This window comes from Electrophorus electricus, chromosome 2, assembly GCF_013358815.1.
Source record: "Electrophorus electricus isolate fEleEle1 chromosome 2, fEleEle1.pri, whole genome shotgun sequence".
Classification (NCBI taxonomy): domain Eukaryota; kingdom Metazoa; phylum Chordata; class Actinopteri; order Gymnotiformes; family Gymnotidae; genus Electrophorus; species Electrophorus electricus.
In genome coordinates this window covers 11336068-11355009 of record NC_049536.1, presented here as the reverse complement: position 1 = coordinate 11355009, position 18942 = coordinate 11336068, and the positions used below count along the sequence as shown (strand labels likewise).

Genomic DNA, 18942 nt, shown 5'->3' with positions numbered 1-18942 from the left:
GTACAGGGGTCAAAACCTGAATGAAAACCTACTACCAGGGCCCACATTAGGAGCGTCTCTGCTGGGAGTTTTGCTAAGGTTCTGCCAACATGCAGTAGCCATCTCAGGAGACATCAAGAGTATGTTTCACCAAGTTTGCCTACTCCCCAAGGACTGCACCATACTACGCTTCGTATGGTGTGACGTGGTCCAAGGCAAGCCTGTAGCAGTATATGATTGGCAAGTACTCCCCTTTAGCACAACCTGCAGCCCATGCTGTGACACCTTTGCCCTTCAGTGCCACATTACGAACAGCCAACAAGGGGACGAGGTGAGGTTCTCCATTGTGAAATGTTTTTATGTTGACAACTGTCTGCAAAGCCTACCTGCTGTTGCTGAGGCCAGACATCTAGTTGGTAAGTTAAGAGCCGTTCTGCTGTCAGCTGGGTTTGAGTTGCGTCAGTGGGCCAGCAATGATCCTGGTATTATCAGTTACCTGCCTGAAGAGCTCAGATCAGGCAGTACTGAACTCCGGTTTAGGACTTTTACTGATGTCTGCGACATCCAGGCCCAGGATGAGTGCTCACTGAGATCTGCCACTGCTTATGGCTCCTGAGATAATGTGAGGTGATTTCCAGAGCACCTGTGCTGATTGCTGCTGGTGGAAGTCGAAACTCACTGTAGCGAAGATGGCTGATCTTCCTGTGGCCCACCTCCACCTGTTTAAGCCTGCTTTCTACCCTACAGGGATTGAGTGTTTCAGGACCCTGGAGGTTAAAGTACTCACACTGTACTCATGGTATGGTGTATAGAAAAGTGGTGGGGGATAATTTTCAAGTGTTTGACCATGTTATATTATGTTATGACTTCTATAGATGCTGATTCATTTTTGATGGGTATGGGGAGATTCATCACTCAGAGAGGAACACCTGCAGAGCTATTTTCAGATCAGGCCACAAACTTCTGGGAAGGAGAGAGGGAACTTTGAGAGGCATTCTCATCACTGTATACAGTCCTGCAGAGAAGCAGAAGATTTCCTTTTGATTCAATCCTCCCACCACACCTCACTTTGGGGGTGGATGGGCATGGGAAATTAACTTAGTCACTTAGACCAATCTATAAACTACAATGGGAACCCAAGTCATTCAAGGGGAAGTTCTCTGGACAATGCTCACTGAAGTAGAGGGCATTCTCAACTCGAAGCCACTGGGATATGTCTCTTCAGACACTAGTGATTTTGACCCAGTGACCCCAAATGTTCTCTTAATGGAGCAGCCTGATGAATCTCTGCCTTAGAGATTTACAATGGGTCGTTGAGTGGTGAATGTGTTCATTCAAAGCCTGTACGTTTTTGACAGAATGTCATTTCCTATTGGTAATTTGGAGGAAGGAAGTAATGTTCAACAATATTCAAGATTGTTAATGTCCCAACCACATGAGTATGTTGCTCAATGTGCTTGCTGCATGGGTTTCACTCAATTCCATATCTGTTTGGTCATTAATTCAGTATTTTAACAATGCTAACCATTGTTACATTATTCCTCTGCTTAAATCTTGCTGATTCATTGTCAGTTCAGACATTTGTCGCAAGAGGGTACTCAAGAATCTATTATATTGATATCAGTTTAATCATTGTGATATCTTATAAATGTGTTTTTGTTTATTGTGCATTTCATTGTAAGCAACATTGTTATTTACAGTGATATCTGTATTTGTGTTTAGACCACAGCCATAACCAATGACAATGGCTGCTAGTACTGCTATCAATGGAATTCCCTACCTCCATTATTAAACTCTGAGACTCATCCTGGTGTTCTGGCCGACATACCGGGTTGAGCACAGTATAGAAGACAAACCAAAGACAGGATCCCTGCTGATACTGGCCTGTTATGCCAAAATCCACTGGGCCGGATCCGGACCAGAACTTATAGGGGATGTGGGCCAGATCATTGTTGCTATTTCAGAAGTCTCACAACAAACTGCCTCTTCTTTTTCCTTCCATGAATTTCTATGATCTTTCATCTATAGTTACATTCACATTACAAGATACATTGTTCATTCTAATTTATTTATTTGCTTAGATCGGATTTACTTCTCTTGATAGATCACATTAATAATTGCAAGTTGAATGCATCTGTCCTCCAAAATGGCATGCAAGTTTTTTGCACAAGTCACCTGCGTCACCACCAACAAAATATGTAATATTTGTGAAGACTCATATGATTAAACCCAGTATAATGGACGCAGTTGTAGCTCATGTATACATTGCATTTCACTGTGGAGGACAGCGAACTGTTAATTATCTGTACGTGATTAGGCTGAGAAAGCAAAAAAAGCCAGAGGGCTAGCTTTAGCTGTTATTGCAGCTACTGTTGTCACTGTTCTCCTTTATTGTTATTTTGCCATGCTGCTGATGAGGGATGACAACGACCTCAATAAGTGAAAAGCCACTTGAATTCCTTTCTGACCATTCTCATTCAAGTCACAATGGATACACATTTGATCTAGGATCATATACAACAATGAAACAAATCAGATTTGAAAAGGCACAGATTTGTGTTACATTAAGGAAAAAAATTGGATTTAAGTCACTTCAGGTTGGTAATGTGAACATAGCCTATGTTCCCTAACAGAGGGATCAAATAAATGGCTATAGAGGCGTACTTCCTCAGCCAGCCCCCCTTCAGATCCATCCATCTTCACGATGCACCACGCAGTGTCTGCCAAATTTGAGAGGTACCACTTTGACTGGAAGCTCCGACATTATGTCATTATTGCTGCGCCAACCTTCACACCAGTGACTACGCATGAAGCATAACCTAGCTTTAGTTCGATAACTTTAAAGCTACCTAGATAATCTAGGATGTATGGACAACAGAGAAAAATAAACAAAAGTTTCATCTATTAAAAAACTTCAAATCTTCTAAAATCCAGTCTTAAAGGAATCAGCAATAAATAGCAATAGTAATAAAGACTGAATACCAATAAGAGCTATAAAATTCTGTTTTGCTGAGAAGACCAGGGGAAATGAGGGTGGTTTACCTTGCTCAGCTACTCCAGCCTGCCAGCCATTGGCCTACAGGGCCAACGGAGATCATCACATTGCCAGCTGCACCCTCTCAGGCTTCTCCTACCCTCAGGGCGCTTCCACAGAAGCCTGCATCTGTGGTAGCAAGGACCTTTCTGCGTGTGACCTCAGCCACCTCCTCCTATTGGTGACACTCTGTACCCCCTGCAGTGAGGATGTTACCAGCTTTAACATGGCACGCAGGGACGCCATTACATGCTTCCCCAACAGCAGGTTGCAGGAAGTCCACAAGGCATATTTCACACTATTTAGGGTGAGCCAAAGTGCAACAATATTTTTGCTGGTAACTGCTCCACACCATGGTCCACCCAGTTTACTGCTAGCTGGTAAACTTATCAGTGGACCTCCCCTGCTTGCAGGCTTGGGCACTGCAGGGGGCCAATTATGACCCAAAGGCCATTCCCCATCTGTGGACATGTTTCAGATGCTGCCATGCCCTGGGAGTGCATCACAGCCCTGACCGATAGGATTGCATGAGCCACCATCCAAGAGAAGGTCCTTATACTTGTTCTGGAGGGCTGGATGAGCTGCATTCCTCCACACCCGTTGGGCCTCCTCTCTTGTGAGCCTCAGTACTGGGCTCACATCCTCCTGGTCCTGCACAGAAGAGACAAGCCTCTTAGCATTAGTTAAAAGTCCTTCTTTTCCCAGATTGTATTTGTTTAAACACTTCCTAATAAAATCATATTCATGTGGCAATGTAAAAGACAAAGGGTTTCTTAAATCCAGTGTTAAAACCTGTAAGCATCTCAAGTAGGACTGTCAGGTTAAAACCCGTAGGGATCTCAAGTAGGACCAGAAAACAGTTTGTTCCAGGGATTGCAAGCTTGATCCCCTATGATGCTACGGGCCAACCGTGGCTGAGAGCCAAAGAGAGTAAAATGGGCTGTGCTCTCAGGGATGGATGGCATACTCACTCTCCTTGTCCATTAAAAAGCGACATTGGCCAATTTTGGTGTCTGTGAGGGCATACATAAGAAGGGGGTGTATAGCGCTGTACTCCTAGCATGTTACCCCTAATGTTGCATGAGCTGTAGCTCAAAAGATGTGGTGATTGGCTGCATGTGCCTCGGAGGAAGCACATGACAACTATATCCCTCTCTGGTTAGCAGCTGTCTTGTGACAGGGGAGATTACCTGAGGGGAGGGAATTTGCTGTGTAATTGAAAGGCAAAAACTGTCACAATGTTACACTTTTTACTGTGGGTATTTCTCAGGACAGGATTATGTTTAACAAAATGTTGGTAGACATTACGTCCCCAGTAGCCTAAATTTGGTCTGCAGCATTGAGGTGAAACCTCCTATGTCTCTGGGTTCATTAATCTAATGATGAAAGGAAATTAGAAGCTGGTTGTTATTGAACTTTTGTTGACATTTCAGTATGAGGCTGAAAGTCCCCTGTGCTCACCCATCACTCATTGCTACAAGGGTTCTGGTTCTTTTGAAATCTACTTCGCCTTGCTCATGGTGCCTTCCCCAAATCTGTGGAGTAAATCAAATACACAGCACACAAGGCTACATTCACTAAAGAGTCTATTAATCATAAAGTTCAAAGGGTTTTTTAAGCATCATTTCATTGCCCACAATAAAGCAATTCATTCTCTTTATTCTCAAAAGTGCTTCCTCTGATTTTCAGTGGAGTGTACATGAAACTAAATGAGACAAAATTAAATTTTTTTCTGTAGCACAAAAAAGCTAAAGTGTCCATTTTAAAATTTAAAGGGCCGTTAATGTGTGCTACTATATTTAATCATTGCATTACTGCAAAATACTAAAAAACACACTGATTGTAGGGAATTCTTTAATATTTAGATTTTCTACAAGTGTTGGAATGAGAAATATCAAATTCATTAAGTGAACAATATATTGTACAATATATTGTAAAACTCAGTTATTTGTAAAGATATGCATTTACATGCAATCACCCACTGCAACTATAATAACATTGATTAAAAATACATAATCTGAAAGGACTCATAACCCAACACAATCTTGGTCCCATTTTGGCTAAACAGATTTTTAATTTTCAAGTTTCAAGAAACTGATGTAACCAAATACAACTTCACAAGTCACAGTCTGAGTGTGGTTTGTAGACATCACCTCATTAAGTACATATACATTACATGTTATTGACAGTGGAGACCAGTGGAGTGTCAGACATTAATCAACACCTTCCACAAGTGGCAAATTCAAGCACTTAAAGTGGTGGCACTGAAGTTGTACAAACAGAATGATATATGGCTGTGGTTAACTCTTTAAGTCCATAGACCAGAAACACTGTCTATCTCTATGTCTGCTGTCTCTACTGAAAGAAACATGTCATTACTGGGTTTTTGGGTTTTTTTATATTTATTTTATTGGATTTGTACAACGAAGCATCCACTACAAAACTTGAGCAGAACTACCATTTCGAACTACTTTAAAATATTCTAAGAATATGAAAACTTATCTAGGCAGACTTCTCTGCTGATTTAGGTGACTGGCTAATCTGTGAATCAAATTAATTCAGAACAAAAGATGGCCATAGGTTTGAAGTTAGTTTTGAACAGGATGGCTCAGGATGTTCCTAGCTGTATTGTCCTATGCAAGGATATGTCCACAGATAATGTACACTTCCTCCTGCAGAGTTTAGCCTCAAGTTTACAAACATCCAGGTGTATTGGATTACGGGTGCAATTAAACTGTGTAGGACACTAAATTTAAAGGTATAGCTTGGGGATGGGCATTATAGTGCATATGATATAACTAGGCACATAATATTTTACTTGCTCTACCCTACAACGCAAAGCATCTAGGTAAAACAAGATGGCATGGTGAGAGCGAGAGAGAGAGAGAGAGAGAGAGAGAGAGAGAGAGAGATGTATGACTACTTAATAGTGTTGCGTGCTCGTAGGGTTAATCAGTCGTGGAACACAAGCCTAATGGCCTGTAATGTTCTGTTTCCTGATATTAAGTCCAATCAGCAATCAAAGTGCTCAGCTATTTATGATCTTATAAAAACACATTTTTAGAGCATTTACATCCAATGCGCTCCTCATTCTTTACCCTCCGTCTGTTACCAGTAAAATAAAAAAATAAAAGGAAAGCAGCTTGTTTGGGAGGGCCAGTAAGAATGAACCCTGGATTTTTTTGGAGGAAACAGGCACATTCCTTGTGTTCATTAGCCTAAAGAGAAAATAGACTGCAGAACAAATTAACGTTAACTTTAATTTCTGGTTTTACATGAGTATAAAAACCTGGAGTGGACCACGGAATGCTGGGGAGGGGCACCATTCCTTGAGAGACCACTGAGGATGGAATGGCTGTGTTTTTAACAGGAAGACTTGGCCTGGTTTTTGCAGCATAGCTAGCTCTATGACTCTGTACTACCTTTGTGTTTCTCATTATGCTTTTTGGAGCATACGAGAAAGGTTAGTTGCTGTAACTTTTTTGGCAGCATGCTAATCATCACTGCAACCCACATCATTTTTGATTCCTGAGCAAGCCAGGTCAGTAGACTCTCAAATAATCATTTATCTTAACCAAGAATAGGACACACTGTTTAAGGATGTTTGTGACTTGCTGGTGTAGACGTCAACACCTGCGAGGTAGTATGGAACATATCTTTTAGATGACTTACTGCTGTAAGCTTAAGAGCATATGGATTTGTCACTAGCAATAAATGCTATAGCTATAAAACGCCAGCTTCTCTATTCATCTCTAGTCTACATTTAGCCTGAAGAGGTATTAGTATTTGTATAGAGATGGCAGGTAGCATACAATGAATCTGCCCTGCATCTTTCTTGTTCCATTCACCATGCAAGGAATATCACATAAGTGAAAGCTTAGATACCACCACCCAACTAAGCTTCAATATTGAGGCAAATGTAGAAAGAGTTTAAAAAAACCTTTCCTTCCATACTAACCCCAAATCAAATTAGATACTTCCTAAGATGTTTTGAGGAGAACCACCTGGAAGGCCAGACCCAGGGGGTCATGATGGGAATAAGCTGCAGGTTGTCCAGCCATAAGCATAACAGGAATTCCACACTCCTCGCCCTGCCAAAGAAATAAATAAATAAGAGCCATGATGATACTGATACCGGGGAGCATAGAGCAGGAGTCCTGTCAGGCCCCTGTGGAGCTTTGAAGTGCCATGCCCATTAAGGCAAACGTGGTCTCTGCCTGCTGCTCTCCTCCTCTTCCCCAACCTTTTCTGGGATTAGCCCTCTATGATTTAGCACTGCTCTCCCCTGACCTCTGGAATGCAGTGAATGACGGATCTATTTTCCTACATTGTTTCACCTGCTCTAAACGGAACCACATGCTGCGAAAGACCGCCTCACCACTTTTGTCTGTAATTGGAAGCATACGGAGTGTGGCGTGGAGCTGCAGGCCACTGAAGGGCTCAGCGTAGGTCCAGGGCATGACATGCTTAGGAATGGAAAGATCACAGGGACAGTGGGAATGAATCTGGAATGGGGTAAAGTTGGACAGATGCATCACTGCTTTTCTATAAAGCTTGTGTGAAAAGATATTGATTTATGTTTTTGACTTTGAATCTGTGCTTAAAATGTATTGTAAAGAAAGGAAGAGAAATGTGTAACATGAAGCCTAAATATGGTGAACTCCCAAGACACTTGTATTTCAATGAAAAAGCTGTAGAGAAAGGAATGAAACTACTTTTTGCAGATAGCTAACTCCTCCGAATAAGCCCAGTTTATGCTGGAGTTCAAGACAAGACAACAAACATAAACCTAAAAAGAGCATAGAAATCATTCATTTTGACAAAATATGCTTTAAAAAAATCTAAAACTTTTCCATAATTTTGCGGTATACTAAAACATACCCGATACTTCTCATTGGTGTACCATTCCACAATTACAAACTTTGAACAGTGCTCCTACAACAAGCACCTACCCTTTAACATATTAAAATTTCATGTCACATATGGAAATTTCAATTCAGCCCAGATAAGGTGGAGGAGGGAGCATGTGCTAGCATTCAACCTCCTGGCTTGGTGGTACTGTGGAATTGGAGACGAGTAACACTAGTAGAAAACAGAATAAAATATTTCATATATTATTAAAAATATTTCATATAATAAATTGGCCCCAAGTCTTAAAAAAATCGTGGGTTTTATAGAGAATGGTGATAACGTGCCAAAACGTGCCAAACAGTTTCTTTGTCGGACTCTTCTCAGATCAATAAGTATCAACTTTACTACTTCTGCCTATAGCAAAGGTATTTCATTTGTAGAGAGAAAAACAAGCCTATCACGGAACGCTCCCTCTCGCAACCACGTGGTTTGGTCCGCCACGTGCAGTGCGAGGGTTGTTTGCAACCACACCTGCACGCACCTGCACCTTGTTTGTCTAAATGTATATATATACCCGTGTCAAAGGGTTGGTCATTGTTCACGTAGCGTGTTGATGTTATTCTTGTCATTGTTAGCTGTATCCGTGTTTATCTAATGTTAACCTGTTCATGTTCTTCGTTTGTAATACTTGTGAGTGCCGTTGTCTTTGTGTTAATAAATGTTCTTCGCTGGAGCCTGTGCGTCCTGCCCCTCGCCCTTCGGCACTCGGGCCTCCAGGTTACAAAGCCATCAATTCTTTTCTAATTTTAACACATTTGTAAAGCCACACCATATTGAAAGTTAGTTTATTTTAAAAATGTTACATTTTTAAAGATATCCTACAAATAATCACTGATGCTGCTTTATCCGATTACTTTGGAGGAAAAAAATTCGGACTGGCAAAGAAAATGCAATTTTTATTTAATACATCTCCTTTAACCAAGAAGGATAAATCACAAACTTTTATATGTTTAACCTTTTTCAAATTACCCTAACCATCTGCAGCAACAGGTGAAGTGCTTTTGTTAAGAGAGCTACAAACATCATGTGCGATGGAACCCTTAACCTTTCAAATTGAAGTTCAATTACTGCTGTACTCAAATGAACATGCACAGATCTGATTCTGCAGAGGTACTGCCAGAGGCAAGTCAATATGGAACTTTGTGACCTATTGGATCTATTATCAGTTTATGCCCACAGTATTCTTATGAAAGTGATTACATGGACACAGTAAAGGAACCCTGCTGGGATTAGACAAAACAGATGAGAGTAATGGTACAATATCTGTTCCCTGAACAGAAATTGTGAGAAGCAAGGTCTATGCATGCAGTATTGAATAATAAAACTGATCCTATGGATTACTTTCCATGAGTACAATATACAGTCTGCATGAAATACCACAACATATGCAGCACTGTCAGTTCTACTTTAATACAGTACTTAAGGATAAAGACAATTCAGTATTTTGAGAGCACATTTTTTATATATATTTAATAAATACTACAGTTGGTAAACATTTGTGAATAAGGATAATCTCAACAAGGAACTGCTTGCATCTCAGCTTTGTTCAGGTGGGAACTGTAGTCCATTCAGGCAAACAATCTTGTGCTAATAAGTAGCTTGATTCGTGTATAATACTGTCTGCCTGGGTTTGGGGCTGTGATTAAAATTGCAGAAAGACTTAATTAGCTAGATTAGCAGAAGCCAATAAATTAGCAGTAATCAGAATTGATTTAACTACATGCTGCTCTGCCATATTTATGTCAACAAAACATTTCCTATGTGTACCTTCAGTGAAGAATATTTTCATTTCTCTCAGCATTGCTTTAATCTAAGACAAAGTCTACAGTAAAAATATCCTAAGGAATTCTATGGGCAATACTGACACCTACTGCACAAATTTGTAAAACAACTTTCTCTTTTACCATCAACTTCTTCTGTGATTAAAGTGTTAAATATTCCTTTTTTGTCAAATATATACAATGCACTATATATAGCAAGCCTATATATGTATGGTCCTTGTTACACACAAGGTGACCTTTGTCTCACTCACCTCTCAATCAGACCAGATTATCTTTAATGGTGACAGCAAAAGCAGTGCTGGGCCAGATGAATGCCATTCTTGATTGATGACTACAGAAGTACAATGGAGGCACTTGGCTGGAGGAGATGAGGGTCTTAGTAGACCATGTGTTCAATATGTAAATATACTCATCAGATCCTGCAAATTCTACCTACCTGTACTCATCATAGTGTATTTCCCACTGGTCACACTTCATGTACCATGTATGTATGCAAGCATGCATGCGCGCACGCACACACATCCCCTGTAATCTCCTTATCTCCACCTGAACTTCTGGTGAACTATTTTTGCCGTGGTGCGCTCATTTTCCCAGCTGCTCCCATCCTGCATGGGCCAATTCTTCCCTGTCCCTGGACATCTTGTTACTGCACTCTGTCAGTCCCCTCCGCTCCCTCTATTACCCATCTTAGCCAGCGGAACCCTCTGATGAGCCCCCTGGAGACTGGAGAGGGCGTTCACACCTCACTGGGGAAAGCCTCTTCTCTCTAATGCTGTGGAAAACTAGCCTGCTCATTGCTCTGCTTTAATATCAGCCTCTAGAGGAGAGCTGTCCAGTGGTGACACAGATTCTGGAGCAAAGCTGCTTTGGTGCACACAATTACATGTGTCTTTAACTATGTGCTTTTTAAATAATGTTAAGAACTTTTTACTATATTTTCCCCATTAGAAACACTGTGTGCCTGAATAACCATGAAAATGTACTTTTTTTTTTTTTGCATGACTACATTCTTTCAAAAAATTTTTTTAAATGACACTATATACTAGCTACCAATATATCAGATCTTATGATTTGTACATCTTTGTAAGATTAGGTTAGAATTTCCATTATAGATGATAAATTATCATGCATAAATTTACAGGACTACCATGATCAGGGCATAGGTTCCAATTTTCACTTTAGAAAGCAGAGACAGATCCCACCACTCCAGAGACATATATATAGCTACTGGTATAGAGGGGTACTATGATTCATAACTTCACCAGTCAGTGGGACATACTTGAAATTTAGTTTCCTCAACTAGCTGCATACAGCTAGACATAATTGCATTGCTGATTTTGTTGCATAAGGGATTTCTCATCTGCTATTTGAGCAAGTCTCCAACTAGTCTGTGGAGAAACGCGAGTAATTGGACCATTGCAGCATTTATCCCCCTACTATAAACACAGCAGGTGTTGCTTCTGCCTGCTAGAATGAGGGAATAATTGAGATCATCTTTTTTATGGTCAAACTTGCACCTCTGAAGATACTCAATATACAGCATATACCTCCTGCTAATTGGTGCCTTTGGTATTTAAAGATGAAAGTTCCATAAAGAGGTCCTAAATGTTGTTCTTGAACATGTTTGTAGTCCATATGCTGCAAAGAAACAGTCTCTATGACACTGAGTGACAGACTAATGCACTGCATATGATTGTTGGACTCTTGTAATATTTGGCATTTCTTATTTTCAAGTGGAACATTAAATGAAGTTTGTACTCTTGAAGTTTCTAACACTTTAATTTCTGTTTCCACCTGAGACTATAAAAACACAGCAATACAGTCATCATTCCATACAAGATATGCTTACAGAATCCATACCCAAACTAGTTTCAAAACCATTTCCTTTTTAGTAAGCTAAACTCAGGAACTAATGAGCACTTGCACTGGTGTGTATATAAGCAGACTAAATGGATGAGAGAGCTTTTCATTTCACCCCACTCCCCATTATACACATGTACTTGAAATGGTATTAATATTGCATGTGTGTGTGTATATATATAAAAATATTTATATATAGGCCTAAAGGATAGGATTTGCCTTCTCATTTGACATTTCAGACAAGAAAATATGTACCAATATAAATCATTAATTATAGAATATGAAGAAACTACTGTACTAATTTTTTTCCCCATTTGGCAATAGTGATGAAAACCCTCATCTGACAGGTTCGGTCAGGACTACATAAAACTGGACAGTATGTCTGAATCCTTCACTCCATACAATAGTAGCATCAGTGAAAGTACAACAATGATTGACTCTGCAATCTAAGGCGGTGTTTTTTTTTAGATGCTTTACTATAAACTTAATATCCCACATATTTGAACATAGATGCATGTTAGTCCTTTATTGCAGAGACCTGGAGTTGATTGGAGGTTTGGATGTTAACACACCTTCATTGTGATCAAAGGTCAGGCATGTTCCTGAGCTATGAATGCCCTGCCATGTTGACTCCAGTGTTGTTTTAATGCTGGGAACATCTTTTCCTGTTTCTAATCCTAGCAGCCTCTCTGCTGGCAGTAACAGACAGGATCAGAGAGTGGGTGCTCCCATATGGGCATACTCCTCGCAAAGAGCCAGCACTGCTCCCAGAGCGCCGCGCGATGCACCACTCCATGTAGGCCGTGAGGTCACCCAAAAGTCATTTTCAGTGTTTGTTTGAGCAAATATAAACTCTTCATCAGCCGCTAGTCCACAAAAAGCTCCTTTGTTTAATGTATTCAGCTGTCCACAAGAGATGGAAAATACATATATTCCAGCTGAAACTGAATTGTGTTGGTACTCAACCACCAATTTCTCTAGGCAATTTGCAAAATGAAAAATGCAGTCAAATTTGGCCCACCTGTATTTTGGTTTCCTGCTGTTACTTCAAGGACATGCTAGTCTGCAAAAGAAGAGGGCCCCATCAGAACATATATAAATTAAGTCCAATATTTTACATTTGAGTCTGGTTTAAGGTTTAGCAGATGCCTCCAATTGGTAAGCTCATGAAACATAATAACTGAAAAACCTGTGTGATCTCCGCTGGAAACCCTTTAAAAAGTCATTAAAGAGATGACGACAGATTGTGTGATGTGGCCATCACTGACACACACACCCCCTTCATGCCCCGTGATGTTATTAAATACATCTGGTTCAGATATGTCCAGGAACATTTCATCTGCTGCACATCTCAAACACAATACTGTACATACAGGGCAGACATATTCAGTGTCCTTAGCCAAACCCCATTCACCAAACAGATGGAACATGACTTGGCAAAATGGTGACCACATTGCTTCTGCACAGGTTTAAAAGGCTAATCACCACCCAATGGACCTTCCTAAAGATTTCACATCATCTTAGCTACTGCAAAAATGTATGTGAATTAAAGTGAACATATCGATTTCTTTAAAAATGACTAACTTAAAGGAAAAATCTGATGCTGCTCCAGAAATTCAGAAAGTGCCCAAGTGGCATCACTGGTTCTAACCAATGTCGAATTCACATTTCATAAGATACTCTAAATCTGTGTAATGCAGTTACTTACTAGCCTAGTATGGCTTGAGCCACCAAGCTTAGGAAGTCAGTCAGTCATCTTAGCCACTAGATAGCTAATGTCAACTAAAATGGGTGAAGTAATTGCACCAACCCTGTTTACTTTCATGCACACAGAGGCTCTTGAATACCTCTAGTTTCTTTACATGCCCATTTCATTAGAAAAGCTGCAGCCTTAAGATAAAGTTATCATATGAGCCCAGCTTTCCACTACCCAGAGTTGTGGTAAAGCAGTATGGCTAACCGAGTAAGTGGACGTTACTTTCCAACGTGTCCTTTTAAAAGTTGTGTCCATTCTTTGGATATTTTGGGTTCTTTTGGCCATTTGTACACAGGGGTCCTACTGTACATTGAATTACTGCAGTCAAAGACAAACACCTTGTCACTTTGCATCACCTACAGTTCAACGTCAAGTTGTTGTCCACCATCTGCGTCACACGGATGACATTTATGATGGATTCTGAAGACATTTTTAAGTGTTATTCCTAAATTAGCAGGGAAAAATGTGATTATCGATAGTTAGAAACTCAGCCTTCGCTGTATGTGTGTTTGACACTTTCATCTTAGCTGGTGCTTAGCCTTTAACAGTTCATTTCACTTGTAACCTTTGTATTCAAAAACAGCCAATTTGAACAATTTTGTTTAGGAAATGTAAGACAGTGTCATGTAGTGACAGTAGTGTACAGCTACAGACAGTGATGAGTGCAGGTGGGGGGGGGTTTAATAATAATTAATTAATTGCATTGATGAATATGTATTGTCAGAACAAATAGGTGACCATTTGTCAAATATAAAATGCAACCAATCTCAATTGGATTTTACATGCATTTTGATTTGAATAGAACTCATTTCAGGCACTTGGCAGCCACCAAAAAACTGCTTAAATTCTCATCTGAAGTGAAGCAAACACTCCTTTAAATTGAAAGTAATCCTACACTGACTTCCCATATCAAATCACCACATTGTCTGCGTTATCTGGGCTTGCTGTGTAATAGAGTGGTAATGCCACCCTCATTCTACTGAGTTATTATGGATATTTAGTCAAGCAATGCTTAGTCTATGTTCACATTGATTAATGATGACAGCACAACAGAGAATGAATAAAACTGTCCAAGCTCTGAGATATGTTTAACACTCCAGATTGAGTGTCAATATACTAATGGGTTCTTGCACAATGTTGAAACTGAAAGGCTGTACCATCATTGAATATTCAGATTTGTCTTGGTGATTCCCCTGAACACTGTTAGAAACAGGAGTAATTGTAGTGGCTTACCTTTCCTGGTGGACTTGGACTGGCTGGATGCTACTGTGGTCAGATCTGTTGGTAAGCCCACATAAACTCCACCATAGTTCCTACAGGGAACAATAAATAGTCTTATGCTCAGGGTAACACACAAGGCACACATGCATACACACACCAGGTTAAAGCTGTTAAAAGGTGCATCACATCTCACCTTCTTTTTTCATCATCTTGTGAGGGCTCCTCTGTCCTGTTACACAAAAAAAAAAAAAATAAATTATATATATATATATATATATATTCTTAATTTTAGATTATTTTAAATCCATTTCTGTCTGTCCGTCCATCCACCAACAAAATGTTTTGCATAGTTATGAGTAATTCTTGACAGACACTTGACAGAGGACATGCATGTTTTTAAATTTCATATCTGTGCCATAAAGATGATCACACTGGTAATCAGAGAACTAAAAGATAAAAGAAAAAAAAAAAAAAAAAAAAAAAAAGATATTGCATGAAGGAGTAGAGAGAGATGGGTGTCCCAGAGCACTAGTGTTGGTCTACTGACAAGTACAAATGATCATATTGCTGCTTGCAGCAAAAAATTCAATTTCTAAAGAACTCTGACATCGTGAGCTCACAATTCTGTGTGTCATGTTGTATGAGAATTTTGACTGAATATAAAAACACAAGTTAACGTTTAGTTTAAACCAAAAGCACTGTTTCCATAACAGCGTTTAAGGACGAGTGTCATGGGGCTCTTGTAGTGCTGATGTGAATGCTGGAGACTTCAGTAATTAATGCTGATTGGGCAGGGTGCGTTCAGGGCCCACAGGAGCCTCAGCCCAACAGCAGCACGCATGTCCGTGTTTACCAGTGCGGTGAACACAGGCTGGAGCAGGCTGCTTTTGAATCTCTTCCACAAGTTCATCTTAGAAAGCGTCAATGCACGCAGACTTATCGAGTGTGTGCAAGTCCTGTGGTTGTGCACTACTGAACACGGGTGGTTGTTTTGTTTGAAGAACCTGTGGTTATGTGAAGTAACTTTAGAGGATATGGGCTACCGTGATTACGTATGGCATCAAACCAACAAAATGGAGAGACTAAACTCGTTTATTCGAACACCACCCCACCATTCATTCACTCATTTTCATATTTGGTTTTAGCGATATTCCGACTTTTCCACTTCGTCCTATCGTAAATCTTTGTGATATTTGGTTGTTTTGGAATTCAGATTTTTGTGTTTTTCAAAATTCGCAAAAAGGTGGCTGGAAAACCCTCTACTGCCCTCTCTTTACTTTGACACCAACTGAAAGAATTAGGTATCGCTAGGCTATTGTGCACATAAATTCGAGTTAACTAGAATCGCAATGTTGGCGTTTCTCATCGCTCATGGTTGGCAGAGGGTAGTTCGTGGAAGCTAGCTAGCTAACTTACTGGTAACAAAGGATACAGCTAGAGCAAAATGGTTATTTGAACGTCTGGCACTTTCATGATTTTATGACCATTTTAGCTAGCCATGTACAGATGTCAAGTTGTGTGCTAAGTTAAAGCACAACTTCATCGTGAAGTTTTAAATAAGCGTACGAGGCAGGAGGCATTCCGTGAAGGTTGGACCACATCGGAGACTTCAGAGTTAATTTGCTACTGGCAGTCATTTCTGTTTAATGTCTCGATTAGTCTGCTGCTAATAGTTTAAGGGGGAAAAACAAAACCCCACACGCAAACACAAAGGTGGTGAATGCACTCCAAAAATATGAGACGTGCCGGATCTTGTTCCGGCACAAATGAAGCGCTAAAGTTGTATAAAGGAAGTTGTATGGGCATGTCACTGCATAGAAAAAACAAAAACAAATCTCTCACCACCAGTGTGCATAGCTCCTTCAGTCTTACACTTGTTTTCAGCAAAACTATTTTGCTCTTGGAATGGTCTTGCAAGACCATGTGTTAAGTATATACTGGAAAATACTTAAAGCATACTGCCTGGAATTTACAGTGAGGAAGATCATTTTATACTGTGAAAATAGTCAGATTGTCTCAATTTCCCCCATTTGCTTCATTTTTGTAAATACAGAAAGTGACACTTACATATCTTTAGCAGCCTCTGCAGGCCCTGTGCAGGGACAAAAAAGACATACTTTTAATTGGTTCTGTAAAAACCCTTGCAGCACATTCTAATTGTCCACGAGAACAACAGTCAATCTGTATGCGTGTTAAGGCATTGTCTGAACAGCACTAACCAGCAACAAGAACTTTTGGCACTTACTGTCAAAATAAGGAGGCCTGCATCTCTGCTACTAGTTGGTTAATTTAATCAGCCAAATATGCTAGCAGCTGCATTTTCTTTTAGTTACTTACATTCAGCCACACTCATTTTCTACTATTCTAAAAATCAAATTATCCTTGAGTTAACGACAGACGTTGGGCCAGTTCTTCCATGCAGCTACAATGTGAGATTTTAGAATGACCCTGCTTAGCCCCACGTGGGTCAGGCAGCTCCTACAACAGCATGCCTGTTCACACACCACTCAGCTCTTTGCCACAGGAAGCGCCCAGAGTATTGCTGGCAGGCCTGGAGATGTGCAAATGCATTTGATAAAGTCACAATGCCTGCGGCCTCTGTCATGGCTGAGCAGCTTGCATAGCCTTGTCTCTCCAAAAAGGCTCTGAAGGATCTTTGCTCATGTCAACTACATGGCGTACAAGCACAGCATATATAGCATCGGACAGGAAGTACAACAGAAAAAGCCACAGTTGTGGGGAAAAAAAAAAACAAAAACAAAAAAAACCAAAACAATCTAGGTGTCTAAACCCACTCTATCCCACCATGTCTGAAAAGACAAGAGCAGGAGGAGAAAAAAAAAAAAAAAAGTAACATTTCTGGAGGCTCAGACAATGTATTCAGGCTCCCTTGTGTAATAAATACAGTGGCCAAGAAATGTTTCTCAAGAATCAGATGGACTCGGTGCTTTCTGGTGAATGAATGGCAGTGTTTTTAACAGGCTAGTCGGGACTGATAAGGTCATTGCACTAGCGTCTCTCTGTTCAGCATGACTAAGAACGAACAGCAATTGCGCTTCAGAAAGGTTTCAGCTGTTATTGCGTCACCAAGGCAACACATGACATCAAGATACTGCCACAAACTATGGCTTGATAATAGCAGAATAAAATCTGTTAAGTGATCAAAGACCCAAACTGGTGTGGCAAAATGTGAAGTTGACTCCATGTATGGTGAGAGAAGGGAAACAGAGATAGGAGAACAGAGGGAAAGAAAATAAGTATATGGAGGAGTAACAGTTACTGACAGACTTACTTCTGTGAACAGAGTACTGGGCAACAAATACATGTAGGACTATAGAAACCAAGGGCAGGATGAGGGAACACCTGTCCAAATAAATCAGAGCATGTAACCACAAATACGAGTAATGGGTCCATCTAGGAGGCATGTCTTTTCCGTCCCAGTGTATACTGCTGAATAAGAATTCTTCCCCTGGTTAATGACGAGGCATCTTTAATGCAAAACGCATTCTCTTTCATGTCATGCCTCCTACCGCCATAAGGTGCCAACATGCATGAATCACATCTGAGCTTTGAGCTCTCATGTAAGATACTACATTCAACTGTATATTCTCTGGGAGGACAATGTTTCTTTCTAGATATGCTGACTTACTGAAAGACTTCAGGATAAAATACAGGCTTACACCTGCATCAACTACACTGGCACACATACAAACACAGGTTGTCAACATGGTGTATTAATTAATCCATCATTTACAGAGTGTACCAATACAATGCTGTATTGTGAAACAAATCTCAAACTCTATTGGTCTCAAAAACAACATACAAACTCTGCCCCCCCACCCCTCACACACACTCACCTGCTGTTGTGGTGTTAGTGGCAGAGGAATTTCCACAACCCATTCTGGCATTCCACTTTGTCCTGCTGATAGAGCAGCTTCCTAAGAAGAGAGACTGGGAGCAAGAGAAAGAGGAGTATGGTAAAAGGCAGAGGATAAAGAGGTAGGGCAGAAAGGATAAATGGACGACAGCACTTTTGCACTGCACGGGTTTCCTCACTCTCTGGCTCTCTAATGCAGCCTGGAATGGTCTGCAGTGCCACAGAGAGAGAGGGGGAGGGAGGGAGATGCTCTCCCCTCTTGATTGGCTTGTCTCCTCCACCATGACAGAGTTGCCATGGAAACAGGGTCTGATGGGGAGATAGACCAGCAAATGGCAAGCCTTTAGTTTTCCCACTGAGCAACAAAAGGGTCTTCAGAAGAGCCCAACACTCACATTACACATGTCACACCCATAACCCTTGACCTCAGTACTCCAGAAGAGATTGCAAAGACAAGACTTTGCTGTGTTCACAACTTCTCCAGGCTGACGACCAAAGCAACAGTTTGTGTAGTTAAAAGCCA

At 40.5% G+C, this 18942-nt stretch overlaps 1 protein-coding gene across 2 annotated transcripts; it reads right to left on the bottom strand.

Moving 5' to 3' along the window:
• Positions 1–3578: 3578 nt before the first annotated feature.
• On the bottom strand, positions 3579–18604 carry LOC113572000 (overexpressed in colon carcinoma 1 protein homolog). Of its 2 annotated transcripts, none has more exons than XM_035523593.1 (6): positions 18400–18540; positions 16610–16634; positions 14736–14771; positions 14555–14634; positions 12587–12628; positions 3579–3664 (listed from the first exon to the last, which is right to left on the bottom strand). In XM_035523593.1, exons 1-5 carry the CDS (start codon positions 18440–18442, stop codon positions 12624–12626), a joined length of 189 nt encoding a protein of 62 aa, XP_035379486.1. In that variant the 5' UTR covers positions 18443–18540; the 3' UTR covers positions 3579–3664; positions 12587–12623. The 2 variants fall into 2 exon arrangements, with proteins under 2 accessions (XP_035379486.1, XP_026857049.2); XM_027001248.2 differs by lacking the exon at positions 3579–3664 and adding an exon at positions 11469–12468 and having other exon boundaries at positions 18400–18604.
• Positions 18605–18942: the final 338 nt, after the last annotated feature.

What these genes read in the sequence shown, in the direction of transcription:
- LOC113572000 (XM_027001248.2), bottom strand. Translation starts at nt 18,442, where the DNA reads ATGGGTTGTGGAAATTCCTCTGCCACTAACACCACAACAGCAG. An exon ending in CACTAACACCACAACAGCAG is followed by an intron (nt 16,635 to 18,399) that starts GTGAGTGTGTGT and finishes GTCCCTGCACAG; the next exon opens with GGCCTGCAGAGGCTGCTAAA. An exon ending in GCAGAGGCTGCTAAAGATAT is followed by an intron (nt 14,772 to 16,609) that starts GTAAGTGTCACT and finishes TTTGTGTAACAG; the next exon opens with GACAGAGGAGCCCTCACAAG.